The sequence below is a fragment of the Diabrotica undecimpunctata genome, chromosome 2, assembly GCF_040954645.1.
Source record: "Diabrotica undecimpunctata isolate CICGRU chromosome 2, icDiaUnde3, whole genome shotgun sequence".
In the NCBI taxonomy this organism is placed as follows: domain Eukaryota; kingdom Metazoa; phylum Arthropoda; class Insecta; order Coleoptera; family Chrysomelidae; genus Diabrotica; species Diabrotica undecimpunctata.
The window spans coordinates 70,918,527-70,937,860 of NC_092804.1; the positions used below are offsets into that span (position 1 = coordinate 70,918,527).

The 19,334-nt window shown below is 32.5% G+C and overlaps 1 protein-coding gene across 2 annotated transcripts in view; it reads right to left on the reverse strand.

Annotated features, from left to right (window-relative positions):
* The window catches only part of Frl (formin-like protein), a 268,117-nt gene that overhangs the window by 101,019 nt on the left and 147,764 nt on the right, over positions 1–19,334 (reverse strand). For both annotated transcript variants that reach the window (XM_072523090.1, XM_072523091.1), the window contains exon 3: positions 9,591–9,677. In XM_072523090.1, coding sequence (XP_072379191.1) covers positions 9,591–9,677 — 87 coding nt within the window. The remainder of the gene's footprint in view (positions 1–9,590; positions 9,678–19,334) is intronic.

Sequence of the window (19,334 nt, forward strand, 5' to 3'; positions counted from 1 at the left end):
AAATGGGGCCCCTTTTATGCCAAAGTTTACCTGGCTTTCAGGCATTAATCGGATGTGATTTTAATCCAAGTTTTCTAAGAAGAGGGAAAAAACCCTATCTATTATTACAATAAAATATTATATTTCAGAAGGCATTTGCATCATTAGGAAATGCTGAAATAGAGAGGATAGATGAGCTTTTTCCAAGCTTAGAAAAGTTTGTCTGTCAAATATATGAGATGAAATCAGCAAATTTAAATGAAGCACGGTGTTCGAATAAATCCATTCGAACATGTAAAACTATTTATAAATATTTTTAATTTAGTATTTAACCCCACTTTTGACACAAATGCACCCACTCTATAAATGTCATAAAGGTAAAACGATTGTCAAAACAATTTGTCAACGGTTTTTAGAATTATAGTTTTTTGTGCGCTTAAAACTCTTACAAAAACAGACTCCCAGAAAAATCAGGCACCCCGCCTACCTCAGAGCGAATTTAGTCCCACACGGTGCAACATCTCTGTTTGCAGAAAGAAGCCCTAAAAAACTCATCAAGGATTTACTCCTGACACATTTATACAGTGCTCTCCGAATCTGTAAAAGGTTTGTCCAGCTTATGGTATAAAAGCAATTAATAATGAAGTTTTAAAAGTTTTTGCATTGGTAGCCTTAGACCCAGTGGTTGGTGTATCTTTACATTAGCAATCTTCGTGCTAATAACTTGGATAGACAATAGTGCACATACACTTTTCAAAGACGTGTTAACTAGTAAGTAGTATTTAGTAGTAGGAATTTTGTTTATTTCTTTATGTATTTGTACTGATATTATTTATGCTATTTGTTTGTCTCTCTTTAATAAACCGTTTTGTACCTTTGGATAGCTTTTTGAACCTTTAGTGTTTAAGACATTCTTACTACAGGTAAGAATGTCTTTAACTCTGCATTTATTACAGGTAAGAGCTCTCATATTTTGTAACCAGCAATCTATGTTTTACTCTATCTCATTTTAGGATATTCTTCATGTTTGTCCTATTGTGTAGATATTAATTTTATCTACACAAGGTATGAAAAGTTTCTTGCCACATATAAAACCAAGGTGATAATGAAAAATATCTGGCAAAATAGGCACTTAAATGTGCTAACAGTTCTTAAAGGCTAGAAATTCTTATAATTATATTAATCCTACCAGCTTCCTTGGGCCTCATATTTTCACATTAAAACAACTATAACAGTATGGAGATGATTTTATTAGCTTTCACAACGTACAATGTAAATATGGATACGCCGTGTAACGTCATTATATCATCCCATCATATAAAAACATGCTATTTCAGGATAAACAAAGGTTTTATCCATTGAACATAATGCATATCATAAATATACAAATATGCTATCTTTAATTGTACGTATTCTTATTTTGGGCATACACTATTCTAATACAGGACTGATAAGAAGACAAGAAGACGTAGAGCCAGACAGAGTAGGATTTACTTTAAAATGATAATTATGAAGGATGATTTCGTTAACCTAACCTAAAACTGATCATACTGATGAAATTCTATAAATTTCCCACTAGAAATTCCGATTTGAAGAGTATAGGTAAATGTAAATATTTTGACCACGAAAAGGTTTTCCACATTTTACTAGAACTATAATTATATCAATTAGTTTTTTCATATAATCTTAATTTTTTGTCGATTAGTTTGTTTTTAATATAAACAAATATTTTCACCTTAATACTAAAAAAAATTTAAAGCTATAAAAAATTATTAACAGTCCTCGGCATAGAGCAATTTTGTTATTCTGTTACGCGCTTATCAAAATTTCTTAATCTATCGCCTTCAAGATTTTCTTCGAACAAAATTTTGTATGCCCGCGTTCAATTTTAAAATGTCAACGGTGGCCCGTATTAGATATACAGGGTGTTTGGTAGGTCGATGGAAATTTTTTAAGGGATAATATGGGACGCCATTTGCAAAATTTTTTGCTAATAATGTATCGCTTAAACTGTTAAGGTTTCCGAAATAAAGTTAAATTTGTCAATATTCGAAAATAAAGCTGCTCGTCCATTTTATTTTTAAAAATAATTATCCAAGCGAGAAACTTCCCTGACATACAAAATACCTTACGTATTACTTGCTCAGATTGCAAAAACCCTTCGTTGAATATCAATGCATTGTTAAAGTAACCCTCATTAATGAAACGGTAAGTAAAACATAACAAGGATACATCATGCTTTTTGTAACATTTATTATGCCTTATTAAGTATGTACATAAACTTCAGAAAACAGTCATTGTTGTTCAAAATGAGAACCACCATTCCTAATGCACGCTCTCGCCCTGCGTCGTATTTCTGATGTGGTTACTTTAAACCTCAATTCTGCCCTTATAATGTCAGCTGCTTCGATAATCCTTTCCATTAAATAAGCTCTAGTTCGGATTGGAACTTGAAAAACAAGTTCTTTGAATCTGCCTCAGATGTGGTAGTCACACGGTGTTAAATCGGACGATCTAGCAGGCCACAAAAACGGTCCAGCTCGTCCGATCCACCTATTGGGATAGTGATTGTTGAACCATAGCATACCATAGCAGGTATATTGTTTTTTGTTTGTTATGCGTTCGGAGAATGACGATAGCTGATGGAAATTTTATGCGAAGTCAGTGTTGTAGGTTTACATTTTTATTCCATTCGTAAAACAGGGAGGTAGTACGCCTAGATAATTTTTAAACGTCGAATTGTCGAATATTGACAAATTTAACTGTATTTTGGAAACGTTAACAGTTTGAGCGATACAATATTAGCAAAAAATTTTGCAAATGGCGTCCCCTATTATCCCTTAAAAAATTTCCATCGACCTACCAAACACCCTGTATATCTATCGTATTTATAATTTTTAACTTACTTATTACAAAAGTTTTAATTTTTATTTTCATATACCGTTTATTTAATATTACTCAAAATGTGTACAGATTAGTTGTTTCTAGAAGTGAACGATCCCAATTTTTGCGCCCCTCAGAATTTAGTGTGGGTTCCACGGCACCCGCTGTGGCCACGCCTATGATTAAAATGCAAATTAATGATATAATATAATAGCTATTTTCATTAAATCTACTTATTTAAACATTTTACTTATGTATACTTCCCCAGTTAAAAAAACATACAGACTGACTCCTTTATATATTTTAATGTGATTATATATTGCACATTATACCAAATGTGGCAGGCAACGATCATAATATAAATATAATCAAATTATATTATCAATGAAAACCTCCCAACGAGATTTAGTCAGCCGATCAGTAGTTTCATTCAATGCGACGCAGTTAAGTTTATTTTATTTGCTGAATTTAAACGTAAATGGTGAATTATAGAATGTTCTAAATATACTGTTATTAACTTGTTACCATTAAAATAAAAATATCAGTCAGTTGAAGGTAATACATATGCAATTAATAAATGCGCAATAAATATAATACAACTGATATTGCGGTGTCGTAAATACAGATATATATTTAATAACTTTATAATGACATTTTATTTATTTGCAGGATGGGTTTCGTTGTTTTCATGGGAATTTGTAAGCTATAAACCATCTTTAGACCTTAAATACCACGGTGACTAGTCTTCTAAAGAGAAGAAGTACTAAACTAGAAAAGAGAAGAATAGATACATAGTAGCCTAAAGAAATTCATATTCTAGAAAAATTAAAAAATGAATTGCCAAATAGGTTTAATGATAGGGTAAAGAATGGAAAGGAAGGACGATCTGAATTACAGACCATACTGCCTTGCTTAGTAAAAACGTCAGATCTACAATTTTCGTTTTTTCTTGATAATGTTATATTCTACTACTATTAGACTTTTATCATCTTATTACTCAGTCAGAAAGTCCTTTCTGCCACCTCAAATCGTACAAAATCGTACAAAATCATAAATTTGTTTGTCCTTTCTACAACTAACAGCCGTTGTGCTTAGAATAAACATCCTAATTATGCTAACTACTTAGTTAAAGCGACCTGTCTGCATCAAATTGTGAAGATAGGACTTTTTGGCTAAGTAAGGCGTGTTGAAATAATTCAACGTGTGAAATTAATGTTGATCTAGCGCTTATACGAAATATATGACTAGAGAAATGACTATAATATAGACTGTCTCGTATAGATATTGGAAAAATAATTGGATGTAACAATTTTTGTTGATTTCATTTGTACTTTGTGACGCTTGCAGCAAGCAGGGTTATGTGGTAACACTAGTAACCTAAGTAACTAGTAACTAATGTACTTTTTCAATCGTTGTTGTAAGTAATATATATATATATATATATATATATATATATATATATATATATATATATATATATATATATATATATATATATATAATAACTAGGTACCTATGCAGTAAAAAAATTTTGTTTGTTGTAAAAAAAATTTGAAAAATAGACAAAAGCAAAACATTAGTTGTATTAGCATTGCATAATAAACAGTTTCGAAAAGGAATACATACTGACGACAAGAAAAAGAAAGACAATTTGCTGATGCAGAAGTTGAATTTAATGTAGCAGAATCTTCTACATTCATGCCGGGGTGAGGACAACATTATATCAACTAACAAACACTTTTCCAATATCCAATATTAACGAACATGACGTGGACATCGACATTACAGAAGAAACTTTGCATTTTATTAAGCAGAGAATTATAAGAGAATATTATACAAAGAAAGGTATAATCATAAAAGGAAGAAGTAAGATCTGTCACCAGCTACATAAAAAAAAACAAAAACAGTTTCTTTGAAGCAGGCGCTAACAAAAATGGGTAAAGAATTAGACTTTGATGCATTTTTTTTATATATAACTTTTTCAACAATAATGCAATTTAAACCAGCCCAACTCCTGGATCTAACGAAGAATACTAAAATAAAATGTAATGTGGAAGAAAAACGATTAATTTTGATTCTGGTAGATATTAGGTTTAACGAAAAGGGAGTATGAAGATCCAGGTACAACCATGAACTTTATTAACTGTTCAAAGAGTTTTTTTAAATTCAGAGAATTCGATGGGCTGGTCATGTAGTGAGAATGGAGACTGAAGATTGCCAAACAGAGCCCTAGATAGTAAAATGCAGGGCGCAAGACCCAAAGGAAGGCCACGGAAAAGATGGGAGGATGAAGTGGCAGCGGACGCGCAAAATTTGCAAGACGCGAGAACCTGGAGAAGATCGGCGCAGACAATGGCTGTAGGGCCATTGGAGAGAGAGAGAGAGAGAGAGAGAGAGAGAGAGAGAGGGTTATTAGGTTAATTATACTGCCCAATATTCGAAGAGTCCATCTTTTATGAGCTGTAACCTACCCAGTTTACATGAAAATAACTTCTTGTGGTGCTCATTTAAAATGGACTATAAAAAAATTAAAATTTAATCATCACCCCGAAAAATCAACCCCTTTCTTAAAATTTAACTTTGAATACATTCATCCAAATATTGGCTCTCCTTTCACCGACCATATCTCACTTTGTATTGTATCTAGAATATCTTGTAAAAATTTAATCTCATCCTTCTTTCATAAGCTTCATTTTTGTTTTGCATACTTTTTCGATCAAAGGCAAATTGTTTGAGTTATTCATCAAAAACCATTAAAAAACGTGACTTTTTTTAATAAATAATTTGCTGTTTTCAACCATAAATAACTCAAAAAGTATTGATTTTCTGAAAAAATTCTATAGAACAAAAATTGCTTAGAATTTAATCCTCTTCGGTTAATCGATAACTAATCGATCAACTTCAATTTAGATTTAGGAACGGAACTTTGAACTAAAAAAGCACTACTCAGCATTGAAGTTGTAGCACAACAAAAGTTGGTGATGTTCGAGGCACACAAAATGAACGAGGTAACGTTGCTCAGAATCCCTTGCCATACTTCGGCAAGCAAACGAAGAAGAAATTCTTACTCAACTGTTAATACATTGGACATTGTTTGGTTCTAAGGGCTCTAAGCCCCTAGAAGGTGGTAGAATACCAGCACTACTGTCCCATTTGAGCTTGATCGATACTTAATTTCAATTCCCACACAACAACGTAATCCTTAATCCTTTTTGCATAACAACGGAGCATCATACAAAAAAAAAATAAGAAAGACTTTTGTCACAAATTAAACGTAGAATTCAAAAATTATTTTTAATTTGAAATATCTCAGCAGCGTATCATTCTTACTTGCTCAGAAACAAAAGATAAACGGAAACGAAGGAAAATTATAGAGATCATAGCTACTCAGCAGCGTACCATTTTTTTTCTTAAAAAAAATTGAAACTATTTCCATACGCGCACCAATTATGAATATAAAATTCCTAATCGTATGTTAAAAATGCGCAATAACCAACTCTTAAAACCAACACAAACTTCATTTGCATACCTCAACCAGTTTTGGGACAATAAATAAATCGTGAGTTGGTAAGAAACATTTCAACACCCCGTATCTCGGAAAAGAAAGCATTGCGAGGAAATGTTTATATAGAAAACTGTCCTTTTTTCCATGCAAAATCATTCCTTGAAGTTAGTTGAACGTATTTACTAAAACGATGCTGTATATTTTACAAATACTATTCATAAGGACTAAAAACAGAAATTTTGAACCTCTGTAACTCAGAAACAATTGATTTCTGAACCTTGGCGCAATGATAACTTTTAATGAGCATGGCCAAAGCTATCTCTCTACAAAGTTTCAGCCAATTTATCCGAAACAACTTTTACATAAAAAAAGTGCATCGAATTGAGTGTCGAGTCAAGTCGAGTAGAATATCAAATCGAATCGAATCGAATTAAAATAAAATAAAATAAAACAAAATAAATTAAAAACCATGGCTTCGTGCTTAGACGGTAAGAAAGCATGCTTCCCCTCCCCGGCCACTCACGGAGTGCCACATCCGTTTTTTTAGTTACAATTAGAGTATTAAAGTGTAATGGAAGGAAGCCTGGTGAATGGTGTGACAGAAAAGTTCCAATGAAGCTGAATGGAAAATTATATAAAACTACCATAAGACCAGCTACGATGTACGGAACTGAATGTTGGGCAGTTAAAAATAAAGGCAAAGAAAGAAAGCATACGGCGGAATTGAGAATGCTTAGATGTGTGGGTGGAGTGACCAAAAAGAATTATATCTTAGGAGAAATTCTGGAGATGGCACCAATTGATGCCAAAATGAGGGAGCATGGGTTAAGATGGTTTCGACATGTTCAACATCGAGACGTTTATAATTTAATAAATGCTCATTAAAAGATTTGAAAAATTTTGTCGAATGATAAGAATAAATGTCGTTTAACTCAATTTCTCTGTGAATATTTAAAAGAAAGTTTATGGAAAAATAGGTACATAAAACAGTTTCAAATAATAAGAGTATTTGCTGGAGTTACCTCCTCGTGAAGCAACATTTGAATTATTGTTGGACCATTGTAAAATCGCCAATATAGATTTATGTAATCATATAGATGCAGATACTCGGTTTATATTTCAAGCAAAACAGCTTCATACTAAAGCAATTATAATAAGAGTTTCCTGTCACAAGACATATTTTTACTATTGTTGGCACATATAAAAAGCTTCAAAATTTTTCGAAGAATATGGTTTTGTACAGATACGATTATTCCATTGCTAGATCACGAAGATACATACCAATACATTATTTGGCAAAAAATACTTGTTTAAGTATTATTGACTCACTTCTGACTTAAAGCACTATAAGTGGATATGATACTACATCCATAAACTCAAAATGAGTGATGGTGATTTACAAAATTTTTCGATCATTACACATTTGCCGATAGAAAAAGCTATAAAAATTATTAGTTGTTTCCTAGCTTCAGCCTATGATCCTCCGAAAGAATCAAAAGCAGATACATTTTAAACTCACTTAGGCTCAATTTATCTATTGAAAAAATACATCTATAGATAAATGGCCTCCCTCGAAATCGCATTAAAATAACATATAAGGTCTATTTTGCCAGGAACTACTTCATATGAAGTAACGAAGTTTGGATGGATTCAACAAATTATATCCGAATTTTTTCGAAGGAAATAATGCGATAGAAAAAAAATTCCTGCACAAGTAATATGTGTCCATGCATTGATTCTAAGTTAGACTGCAGCAATGTATTTACATGCTCTGAGTCATGTAGCAATAAAGGTCACGTCCAAAAAGATAAACGAATCTCAATTAAATAACGATTTTCCAGAGCATGAATTTTTGGATGATTTTATAGTCTAATATTGCTTTTTAAGTACATATTATGAACTATGAATGGTAATATATTATTATAACAATAAAGAAAAAACTAATTATCGATTATTAATCAAGTAAACTATTTCAAAAATTACTTCAGCCGCGCTATTTGCTGAAGATACAAAATAGTTACCGAATAACATTATATTACAAACACTCTTATCAAATATACTATTGACGTAAAATTGTCAAACTATCGTAAATATAACCAAGTTTAATCGACTAACGAAGGGTTATACGTTTCTCACCAAACAGAAATCATTTTCCTTGCGCGTACTACTAGATGCGCTACTCGCGCGTCTGATAAAAATTGTTATAACTTTTTGATGATTCAGTTTGGAAATCTGAAACTTTCCAGAAAACTTCCTTAGATATTAAGGAGAATTTAATGAAGAATTGGTTCAAAAGAGAGAACAAAGTTAAACGAGTTTTATTGTTTCATATGGTCAATGGACCCCCAAATATGAAAAAACCGCGGAGTGCTACCATTTAAAGGGATGCGATTTTGAGAAAGGGGTGAATTTGTCCCTATATATTAGGGTGCATTTGGGTGAATTCTATGGAGTTTTCATGTAAATACATCTACAGAAAAGTTGTTCAAAATAAAATTTCCTATCAAAATGTCATCTTTTTAAAGTCAAAAACAAACTTTTTGTAAATTCTTATACCTAGTCCAGTGGCAGTCGTCAGGGACAAAAATGCCACTGAACCTCCAAAAATCACAAGTGAAGCTGAATTTTGCTGAGAATGTAATTTTGAGATTCCAAATAATACGTAAAAAAGTTTGCCATTTCTACCTCCATGGTTCCCCCTAAAACCGACCCTAAAAGGGGGGTTGCGAAAAACATCGATTTACCAAGAATCTACACGCCTAAGAAAATAATGTTTTAAACATAAGAAAGAGATGTAGCTGAGATAACGTTGAACAAAAATGTGTATTAGCAATTTTTCTGTAGAATGAACCGTTCTCTCACAAACAACGACAACGTTTGAAGCAACCGGCGATTTTAAATATGTTACGCGTGCGAAATCACTTTTTTTTAAAGATCTCAAGTACTATTTCATTACTTGTTCAACCGATTTGAGTATTATAAATGTAACACAGGCTTCTTAGTTTGTAATGAGTAACAGGTTGAGGTAATCGGAAGAATAAATCGCGAAAAAGTAACACAGGGAGACAGTCCATGTCCACTATTATTTAAAATATTCATAAATATAATAATACAAATTATTACAGAAAAACTAAAAAGCACGTATACATGTTTTTATATACAAAGAGTTTTATTGTTAGTTTCATCACATTCGTCCATTGCAAATATAGGTAAAGTAACTTACCCTATGACTTCGAGATGCCTTAGGATCAAGATATGTACGTAATTTATTTAAATAATAAGAAGGAGGGTCCTTGGCTTGAACCATTTCCTGAAAAATAAAAAAAAAACATATAAATCACTAATAAATATAACATTTATAAAATCTATTTATTTATAACGTCGTACATGTTGCAATCAATGTCTTAGCGTTTACCCAGAGTTTCAAAATGTTAGTTCTAGGTCTGTACACTCCTATACAAAACTTGCCCAAGTCAGTGCCCTCTAAAATTTTTAAAGCAAAACAGGGGATGAATGGACTGGCATGAGGAATCTAAATTTGCATTCCATGACATATAAATTCATTTAGTTAAGGACCTTTAGCGAACTGATTTCTTATACTCAAAACGTGAGTGAATAAAAATACAGAAAAGATAAATAAGATCTGATTTCAGTATAGTGCTTCCACTATTCGCTTATACGTATTTCGGCCTATCAGGACTCCTCAGAGCGACCATGTAAAAGCTATAAACGTGAAATCAAATATTTTTCGTCAAAAAAAGTAATTATAAAAATAACTACATACGGACGCTGTGGCGCCACCTAATAACAAGCAGTGAATATATATTGCAAATCCAAAATTCAGATAATTGCCCACATCTGTGCCCTCTACAATTTTCAAAGCAAAACAGACGATGAATGGACTGACATGGGGAATCTAAATCTAATTAGAGTCGAAACTGAGTCCTGTGTTATCATACTATTAGATTATTTAATGTGCTTTGAAGGATTCTTTGGGTAGATTCCAGATTTGTTTCTCTTAGTATGAGAACCAGGTCGCCCGCGTGCAGTCTTCCTTTAACTGGTTGTTGATATTGTTTCAAAATATCGTTAATTGCAACAAAAAAAGTTCCACTTAACATCGATTATTGAGGTTCTATTTGCTGGTACCTTAAATGTTCTTATTTGAAGGAAATTTTGAATAAATTTTAGAAAATACGTATCCCTTAATACTCCAGGGGAGAAGCTGTTTTGTTATACCATATCTACATGTGCAATCGTAGACTTTTGTTATATTGCAAAAAATAACTAGTGTTGTTTGTTTATGAGTGCATTCATGAACTTCGGATTCGGTTGAGTTTACCAAAAGTACAAGCTGAATATAGCCGCAAATGTCAACTATGAAATAAAATATTTGGAAAATGAAAAAGACAGAAAATATTTTATTTCACGTTCAAATCGTCTATGTATCTATTGATACGTATTTCGCTTTAATAAAGCTCATCAGAATAGTTATTCATAGCCGTTCTTAACGTGAAAAATAAAATTCTCTGTCTTATTAGAAGTAACAATAACATGACTTCGTTATGGACGCAATAGCGACATCTGATAGAAAAATCGGTAAGATAGTTTCGAAACAAATTCAGATTTCTGCTTTAATCTGGGGCCTTCTAAAAATTGCAAGACACGACCAGACGATGATAAAAGATGTTAAAGAAGACATGGGGAATCTAAAATTTGCATTCCACGACATGTCTATTCATCTAGGCAGAAATCCTAACGAATTTGTTTCTCGTACTCATACAGAGTAGATCCGAAGAAAATGAAAAAGACAGAAAATATTTTATTTCACGTTCAAATCGTCTATGTATCTATTGATACGTATTTCGCTTTAATAAAGCTCATCAGAATAGTTATTCATAGCCGTTCTTAACGTGAAAAATAAAATTCTCTGTCTTATTAGAAGTAACAATAACATGACTTCGTTATGGACGCAATAGCGACATCTGATAGAAAAATCGGTAAGATAGTTTCGAAACAAATTCAGATTTCTGCTTTAATCTGGGGCCTTCTAAAAATTGCAAGACACGACCAGACGATGATAAAAGATGTTAAAGAAGACATGGGGAATCTAAAATTTGCATTCCACGACATGTCTATTCATCTAGGCAGAAATCCTAACGAATTTGTTTCTCGTACTCATACAGAGTAGATCCGAAGAAAATGAAAAAGACAGAAAATATTTTATTTCACGTTCAAATCGTCTATGTATCTATTGATACGTATTTCGCTTTAATAAAGCTCATCAGAATAGTTATTCATAGCCGTTCTTAACGTGAAAAATAAAATTCTCTGTCTTATTAGAAGTAACAATAACATGACTTCGTTATGGACGCAATAGCGACATCTGATAGAAAAATCGGTAAGATAGTTTCGAAACAAATTCAGATTTCTGCTTTAATCTGGGGCCTTCTAAAAATTGCAAGACACGACCAGACGATGATAAAAGATGTTAAAGAAGACATGGGGAATCTAAAATTTGCATTCCACGACATGTCTATTCATCTAGGCAGAAATCCTAACGAATTTGTTTCTCGTACTCATACAGAGTAGATCCGAAGAAAATGAAAAAGACAGAAAATATTTTATTTCACGTTCAAATCGTCTATGTATCTATTGATACGTATTTCGCTTTAATAAAGCTCATCAGAATAGTTATTCATAGCCGTTCTTAACGTGAAAAATAAAATTCTCTGTCTTATTAGAAGTAACAATAACATGACTTCGTTATGGACGCAATAGCGACATCTGATAGAAAAATCGGTAAGATAGTTTCGAAACAAATTCAGATTTCTGCTTTAATCTGGGGCCTTCTAAAAATTGCAAGACACGACCAGACGATGATAAAAGATGTTAAAGAAGACATGGGGAATCTAAAATTTGCATTCCACGACATGTCTATTCATCTAGGCAGAAATCCTAACGAATTTGTTTCTCGTACTCATACAGAGTAGATCCGAAGAAAATGAAATTGAAACTATCTTACCGATTTTTCTATCAGATGTCGCTATTGCGTCCATAACGAAGTCATGTTATTGTTACTTCTAATAAGACAGAGAATTTTATTTTTCACGTTAAGAACGGCTATGAATAACTATTCTGATGAGCTTTATTAAAGCGAAATACGTATCAATAGATACATAGACGATTTGAACGTGAAATAAAATATTTTCTGTCTTTTTCATTTTCTTCGGATCTACTCTGTATGAGTACGAGAAACAAATTCGTTAGGATTTCTGCCTAGATGAATAGACATGTCGTGGAATGCAAATTTTAGATTCCCCATGTCTTCTTTAACATCTTTTATCATCGTCTGGTCGTGTCTTGCAATTTTTAGAAGGCCCCAGATTAAAGCAGAAATCTGAATTTGTTTCGAAACTATCTTACCGATTTTTCTATCAGATGTCGCTATTGCGTCCATAACGAAGTCATGTTATTGTTACTTCTAATAAGACAGAGAATTTTATTTTTCACGTTAAGAACGGCTATGAATAACTATTCTGATGAGCTTTATTAAAGCGAAATACGTATCAATAGATACATAGACGATTTGAACGTGAAATAAAATATTTTCTGTCTTTTTCATTTTCTTCGGATCTACTCTGTATGAGTACGAGAAACAAATTCGTTAGGATTTCTGCCTAGATGAATAGACATGTCGTGGAATGCAAATTTTAGATTCCCCATGTCTTCTTTAACATCTTTTATCATCGTCTGGTCGTGTCTTGCAATTTTTAGAAGGCCCCAGATTAAAGCAGAAATCTGAATTTGTTTCGAAACTATCTTACCGATTTTTCTATCAGATGTCGCTATTGCGTCCATAACGAAGTCATGTTATTGTTACTTCTAATAAGACAGAGAATTTTATTTTTCACGTTAAGAACGGCTATGAATAACTATTCTGATGAGCTTTATTAAAGCGAAATACGTATCAATAGATACATAGACGATTTGAACGTGAAATAAAATATTTTCTGTCTTTTTCATTTTCTTCGGATCTACTCTGTATGAGTACGAGAAACAAATTCGTTAGGATTTCTGCCTAGATGAATAGACATGTCGTGGAATGCAAATTTTAGATTCCCCATGTCTTCTTTAACATCTTTTATCATCGTCTGGTCGTGTCTTGCAATTTTTAGAAGGCCCCAGATTAAAGCAGAAATCTGAATTTGTTTCGAAACTATCTTACCGATTTTTCTATCAGATGTCGCTATTGCGTCCATAACGAAGTCATGTTATTGTTACTTCTAATAAGACAGAGAATTTTATTTTTCACGTTAAGAACGGCTATGAATAACTATTCTGATGAGCTTTATTAAAGCGAAATACGTATCAATAGATACATAGACGATTTGAACGTGAAATAAAATATTTTCTGTCTTTTTCATTTTCTTCGGATCTACTCTGTATGAGTACGAGAAACAAATTCGTTAGGATTTCTGCCTAGATGAATAGACATGTCGTGGAATGCAAATTTTAGATTCCCCATGTCTTCTTTAACATCTTTTATCATCGTCTGGTCGTGTCTTGCAATTTTTAGAAGGCCCCAGATTAAAGCAGAAATCTGAATTTGTTTCGAAACTATCTTACCGATTTTTCTATCAGATGTCGCTATTGCGTCCATAACGAAGTCATGTTATTGTTACTTCTAATAAGACAGAGAATTTTATTTTTCACGTTAAGAACGGCTATGAATAACTATTCTGATGAGCTTTATTAAAGCGAAATACGTATCAATAGATACATAGACGATTTGAACGTGAAATAAAATATTTTCTGTCTTTTTCATTTTCTTCGGATCTACTCTGTATGAGTACGAGAAACAAATTCGTTAGGATTTCTGCCTAGATGAATAGACATGTCGTGGAATGCAAATTTTAGATTCCCCATGTCTTCTTTAACATCTTTTATCATCGTCTGGTCGTGTCTTGCAATTTTTAGAAGGCCCCAGATTAAAGCAGAAATCTGAATTTGTTTCGAAACTATCTTACCGATTTTTCTATCAGATGTCGCTATTGCGTCCATAACGAAGTCATGTTATTGTTACTTCTAATAAGACAGAGAATTTTATTTTTCACGTTAAGAACGGCTATGAATAACTATTCTGATGAGCTTTATTAAAGCGAAATACGTATCAATAGATACATAGACGATTTGAACGTGAAATAAAATATTTTCTGTCTTTTTCATTTTCTTCGGATCTACTCTGTATGAGTACGAGAAACAAATTCGTTAGGATTTCTGCCTAGATGAATAGACATGTCGTGGAATGCAAATTTTAGATTCCCCATGTCTTCTTTAACATCTTTTATCATCGTCTGGTCGTGTCTTGCAATTTTTAGAAGGCCCCAGATTAAAGCAGAAATCTGAATTTGTTTCGAAACTATCTTACCGATTTTTCTATCAGATGTCGCTATTGCGTCCATAACGAAGTCATGTTATTGTTACTTCTAATAAGACAGAGAATTTTATTTTTCACGTTAAGAACGGCTATGAATAACTATTCTGATGAGCTTTATTAAAGCGAAATACGTATCAATAGATACATAGACGATTTGAACGTGAAATAAAATATTTTCTGTCTTTTTCATTTTCTTCGGATCTACTCTGTATGAGTACGAGAAACAAATTCGTTAGGATTTCTGCCTAGATGAATAGACATGTCGTGGAATGCAAATTTTAGATTCCCCATGTCTTCTTTAACATCTTTTATCATCGTCTGGTCGTGTCTTGCAATTTTTAGAAGGCCCCAGATTAAAGCAGAAATCTGAATTTGTTTCGAAACTATCTTACCGATTTTTCTATCAGATGTCGCTATTGCGTCCATAACGAAGTCATGTTATTGTTACTTCTAATAAGACAGAGAATTTTATTTTTCACGTTAAGAACGGCTATGAATAACTATTCTGATGAGCTTTATTAAAGCGAAATACGTATCAATAGATACATAGACGATTTGAACGTGAAATAAAATATTTTCTGTCTTTTTCATTTTCTTCGGATCTACTCTGTATGAGTACGAGAAACAAATTCGTTAGGATTTCTGCCTAGATGAATAGACATGTCGTGGAATGCAAATTTTAGATTCCCCATGTCTTCTTTAACATCTTTTATCATCGTCTGGTCGTGTCTTGCAATTTTTAGAAGGCCCCAGATTAAAGCAGAAATCTGAATTTGTTTCGAAACTATCTTACCGATTTTTCTATCAGATGTCGCTATTGCGTCCATAACGAAGTCATGTTATTGTTACTTCTAATAAGACAGAGAATTTTATTTTTCACGTTAAGAACGGCTATGAATAACTATTCTGATGAGCTTTATTAAAGCGAAATACGTATCAATAGATACATAGACGATTTGAACGTGAAATAAAATATTTTCTGTCTTTTTCATTTTCTTCGGATCTACTCTGTATGAGTACGAGAAACAAATTCGTTAGGATTTCTGCCTAGATGAATAGACATGTCGTGGAATGCAAATTTTAGATTCCCCATGTCTTCTTTAACATCTTTTATCATCGTCTGGTCGTGTCTTGCAATTTTTAGAAGGCCCCAGATTAAAGCAGAAATCTGAATTTGTTTCGAAACTATCTTACCGATTTTTCTATCAGATGTCGCTATTGCGTCCATAACGAAGTCATGTTATTGTTACTTCTAATAAGACAGAGAATTTTATTTTTCACGTTAAGAACGGCTATGAATAACTATTCTGATGAGCTTTATTAAAGCGAAATACGTATCAATAGATACATAGACGATTTGAACGTGAAATAAAATATTTTCTGTCTTTTTCATTTTCTTCGGATCTACTCTGTATGAGTACGAGAAACAAATTCGTTAGGATTTCTGCCTAGATGAATAGACATGTCGTGGAATGCAAATTTTAGATTCCCCATGTCTTCTTTAACATCTTTTATCATCGTCTGGTCGTGTCTTGCAATTTTTAGAAGGCCCCAGATTAAAGCAGAAATCTGAATTTGTTTCGAAACTATCTTACCGATTTTTCTATCAGATGTCGCTATTGCGTCCATAACGAAGTCATGTTATTGTTACTTCTAATAAGACAGAGAATTTTATTTTTCACGTTAAGAACGGCTATGAATAACTATTCTGATGAGCTTTATTAAAGCGAAATACGTATCAATAGATACATAGACGATTTGAACGTGAAATAAAATATTTTCTGTCTTTTTCATTTTCTTCGGATCTACTCTGTATGAGTACGAGAAACAAATTCGTTAGGATTTCTGCCTAGATGAATAGACATGTCGTGGAATGCAAATTTTAGATTCCCCATGTCTTCTTTAACATCTTTTATCATCGTCTGGTCGTGTCTTGCAATTTTTAGAAGGCCCCAGATTAAAGCAGAAATCTGAATTTGTTTCGAAACTATCTTACCGATTTTTCTATCAGATGTCGCTATTGCGTCCATAACGAAGTCATGTTATTGTTACTTCTAATAAGACAGAGAATTTTATTTTTCACGTTAAGAACGGCTATGAATAACTATTCTGATGAGCTTTATTAAAGCGAAATACGTATCAATAGATACATAGACGATTTGAACGTGAAATAAAATATTTTCTGTCTTTTTCATTTTCTTCGGATCTACTCTGTATGAGTACGAGAAACAAATTCGTTAGGATTTCTGCCTAGATGAATAGACATGTCGTGGAATGCAAATTTTAGATTCCCCATGTCTTCTTTAACATCTTTTATCATCGTCTGGTCGTGTCTTGCAATTTTTAGAAGGCCCCAGATTAAAGCAGAAATCTGAATTTGTTTCGAAACTATCTTACCGATAAAATATTTGGGTTTGGCATTGTTGGAATGTTATTATAATGCATATGTTTTATGATTCAAATATAAAGAGAGAAAGCATTTAAAAACTATATTTTGATTATACTATTTTATGAATTCTACAATTTTTAATTTATGTGAAACAATAACGAGTAAATATTTGTCTCTTTCTAGATTAATTGCAAACATTTGTTGCAATCTGGCAACTGCTGATTTGACGATTGCCAAATCTATCCCCTGATCTATCAAAGGGCAATTGCCAAAAAAAATTTCTAATAATTAACTGCAAATCTCCAAAGAAACAAATATTTACTCATTCTTGTTTTATATAAATCAAAAATTGAAGAATTCTTAACATAATATAATCAAAATGTACTTTGCTAAAACTTTATCTCTTATATTTGAAGCATACAGCATATACATTATAAAAACATGGCAACTAACACTGCTAAACCGAAATTTTTTTGTCCTATGTTTGACAATTGCGGCTATAATCAGCTTGTACTTTCGGTAAACTCAACCTCGGATTCAAAATCAACCAAGTTATCAGTCTTTGATCTATTTTGACGAAAGCCGTTTTGCTAATAGATTAGCAGTTTTCTATTTTCCTGGAACCATATAAGGCGTCGTTATAATCTGGTAATAAAGTTGACGTAGTTAGGGATATTGGTCTATATGATCGGGGATTTGTTTTCGGTTTTTGAGGTTTAGAGATTGGGATAATGTATGATCCTGACCAAGACTTTGGAGAGTAATGTTGTATCCACATTGGTTCAAAACGGTAAGAAGATATTTTCTAGGGTTTGTGCTTAGTTTTTGAAAAAAATCATCTGGTATATCATCTGGACCCGCAGAAGTTTTTTATGCCAAATAATGCATCTTCCCTTCTCTGCGACATGTATCTCATTCTTTTCATTTCTAAATGTATATTGAAGAAAACTTGGAGAGTAGTTGTTAGTACGGGAATTTTGTTCGTAAATATCAGCAAAAGTTTCTGTGATTTCTTTAGTTGAAGAATTTGTCATCGTAATTTAAAAAACTAATTGAGCGTTTTGCTGTTTTCCAGATAGTTGATGAATTTTCATCCTAATGTAGACAGGGGAGTGTAGTTATTGATAGGTGACACTAATGGTTTCCAGTTTTGTTTTTTTGGTTTGCTTAATCTTATAGCGAGACTCAGCTCTTAGTTTTTTATATTCTATTTGAGTTTGTGTAGTAGGACATCATCTAAATTTGTTAAAAGCCCGCTTGAATTTTTTGATAGCTTCATCACATTTGTCGTTCCACCACGGCACTGTCGTGTGAATTTTGGTTTTTCAACTACTTTGTATCCTGCTTCCAATAGTACCTCAGGTAACTATAGATGAGTTAAAGCTATATGTGAGGTAGTAGGATCAGGGAGGTATTGAGAGGTAATTTTCATTTTGAGAGAGAGATTATTAAGCTAGTTTTAAAATTACGGGTTATAAAAAGAGGAAAGTGGTTATTTGTGTATAAGTTGGGGTGGACTTCCCAATTTAAAGATGTTTGAAGGATAGGATAGGATGTTTGCAATGCTCAGGTCTTATAGATCTTGATTTCATCTCAATGTTAATGTGTCCATATAGTTGGATTAAGGCACCATGCTAATCTATTTGCTCTTTTACTTGAGACCTTACTTATTTTTCAACGTCTTCATAGCAGTGTAATCCCCAAGCCTAATTTTCATTACTTGTTCAATGCTAACTCCATCAACTTTCAGTTTACATACTATTGGTTCTTTACTGATTTCTATTGTTCTATAGTTTGGTTGTCTTTATTTAATTTTATTATCTGCTCCAAATATATGTATTCATGAACTTCTATTTGTTTTTGTTTAAGTAGGATTTTTAACATTTCTTCGTGATTTGCCATCACTTTTGTTTTGTCGTAATTCATATTCAATTCAACTTTTCTGGCTTATTGGCCTAATTGTCATACTATGCGATTTAATTGTTCTTTGTCGTGGTAAGAAGTTTACTACAATGTACATTTCCAAACTAACCTAATATGACTTAAACCAGTTCCAGAGCTTTGTGGTTTCTTAATGTCTGAAGTCATCTGATTTCTAAAAATGTATAAATTTATTGTGTTAAATTATTTTTATCGCA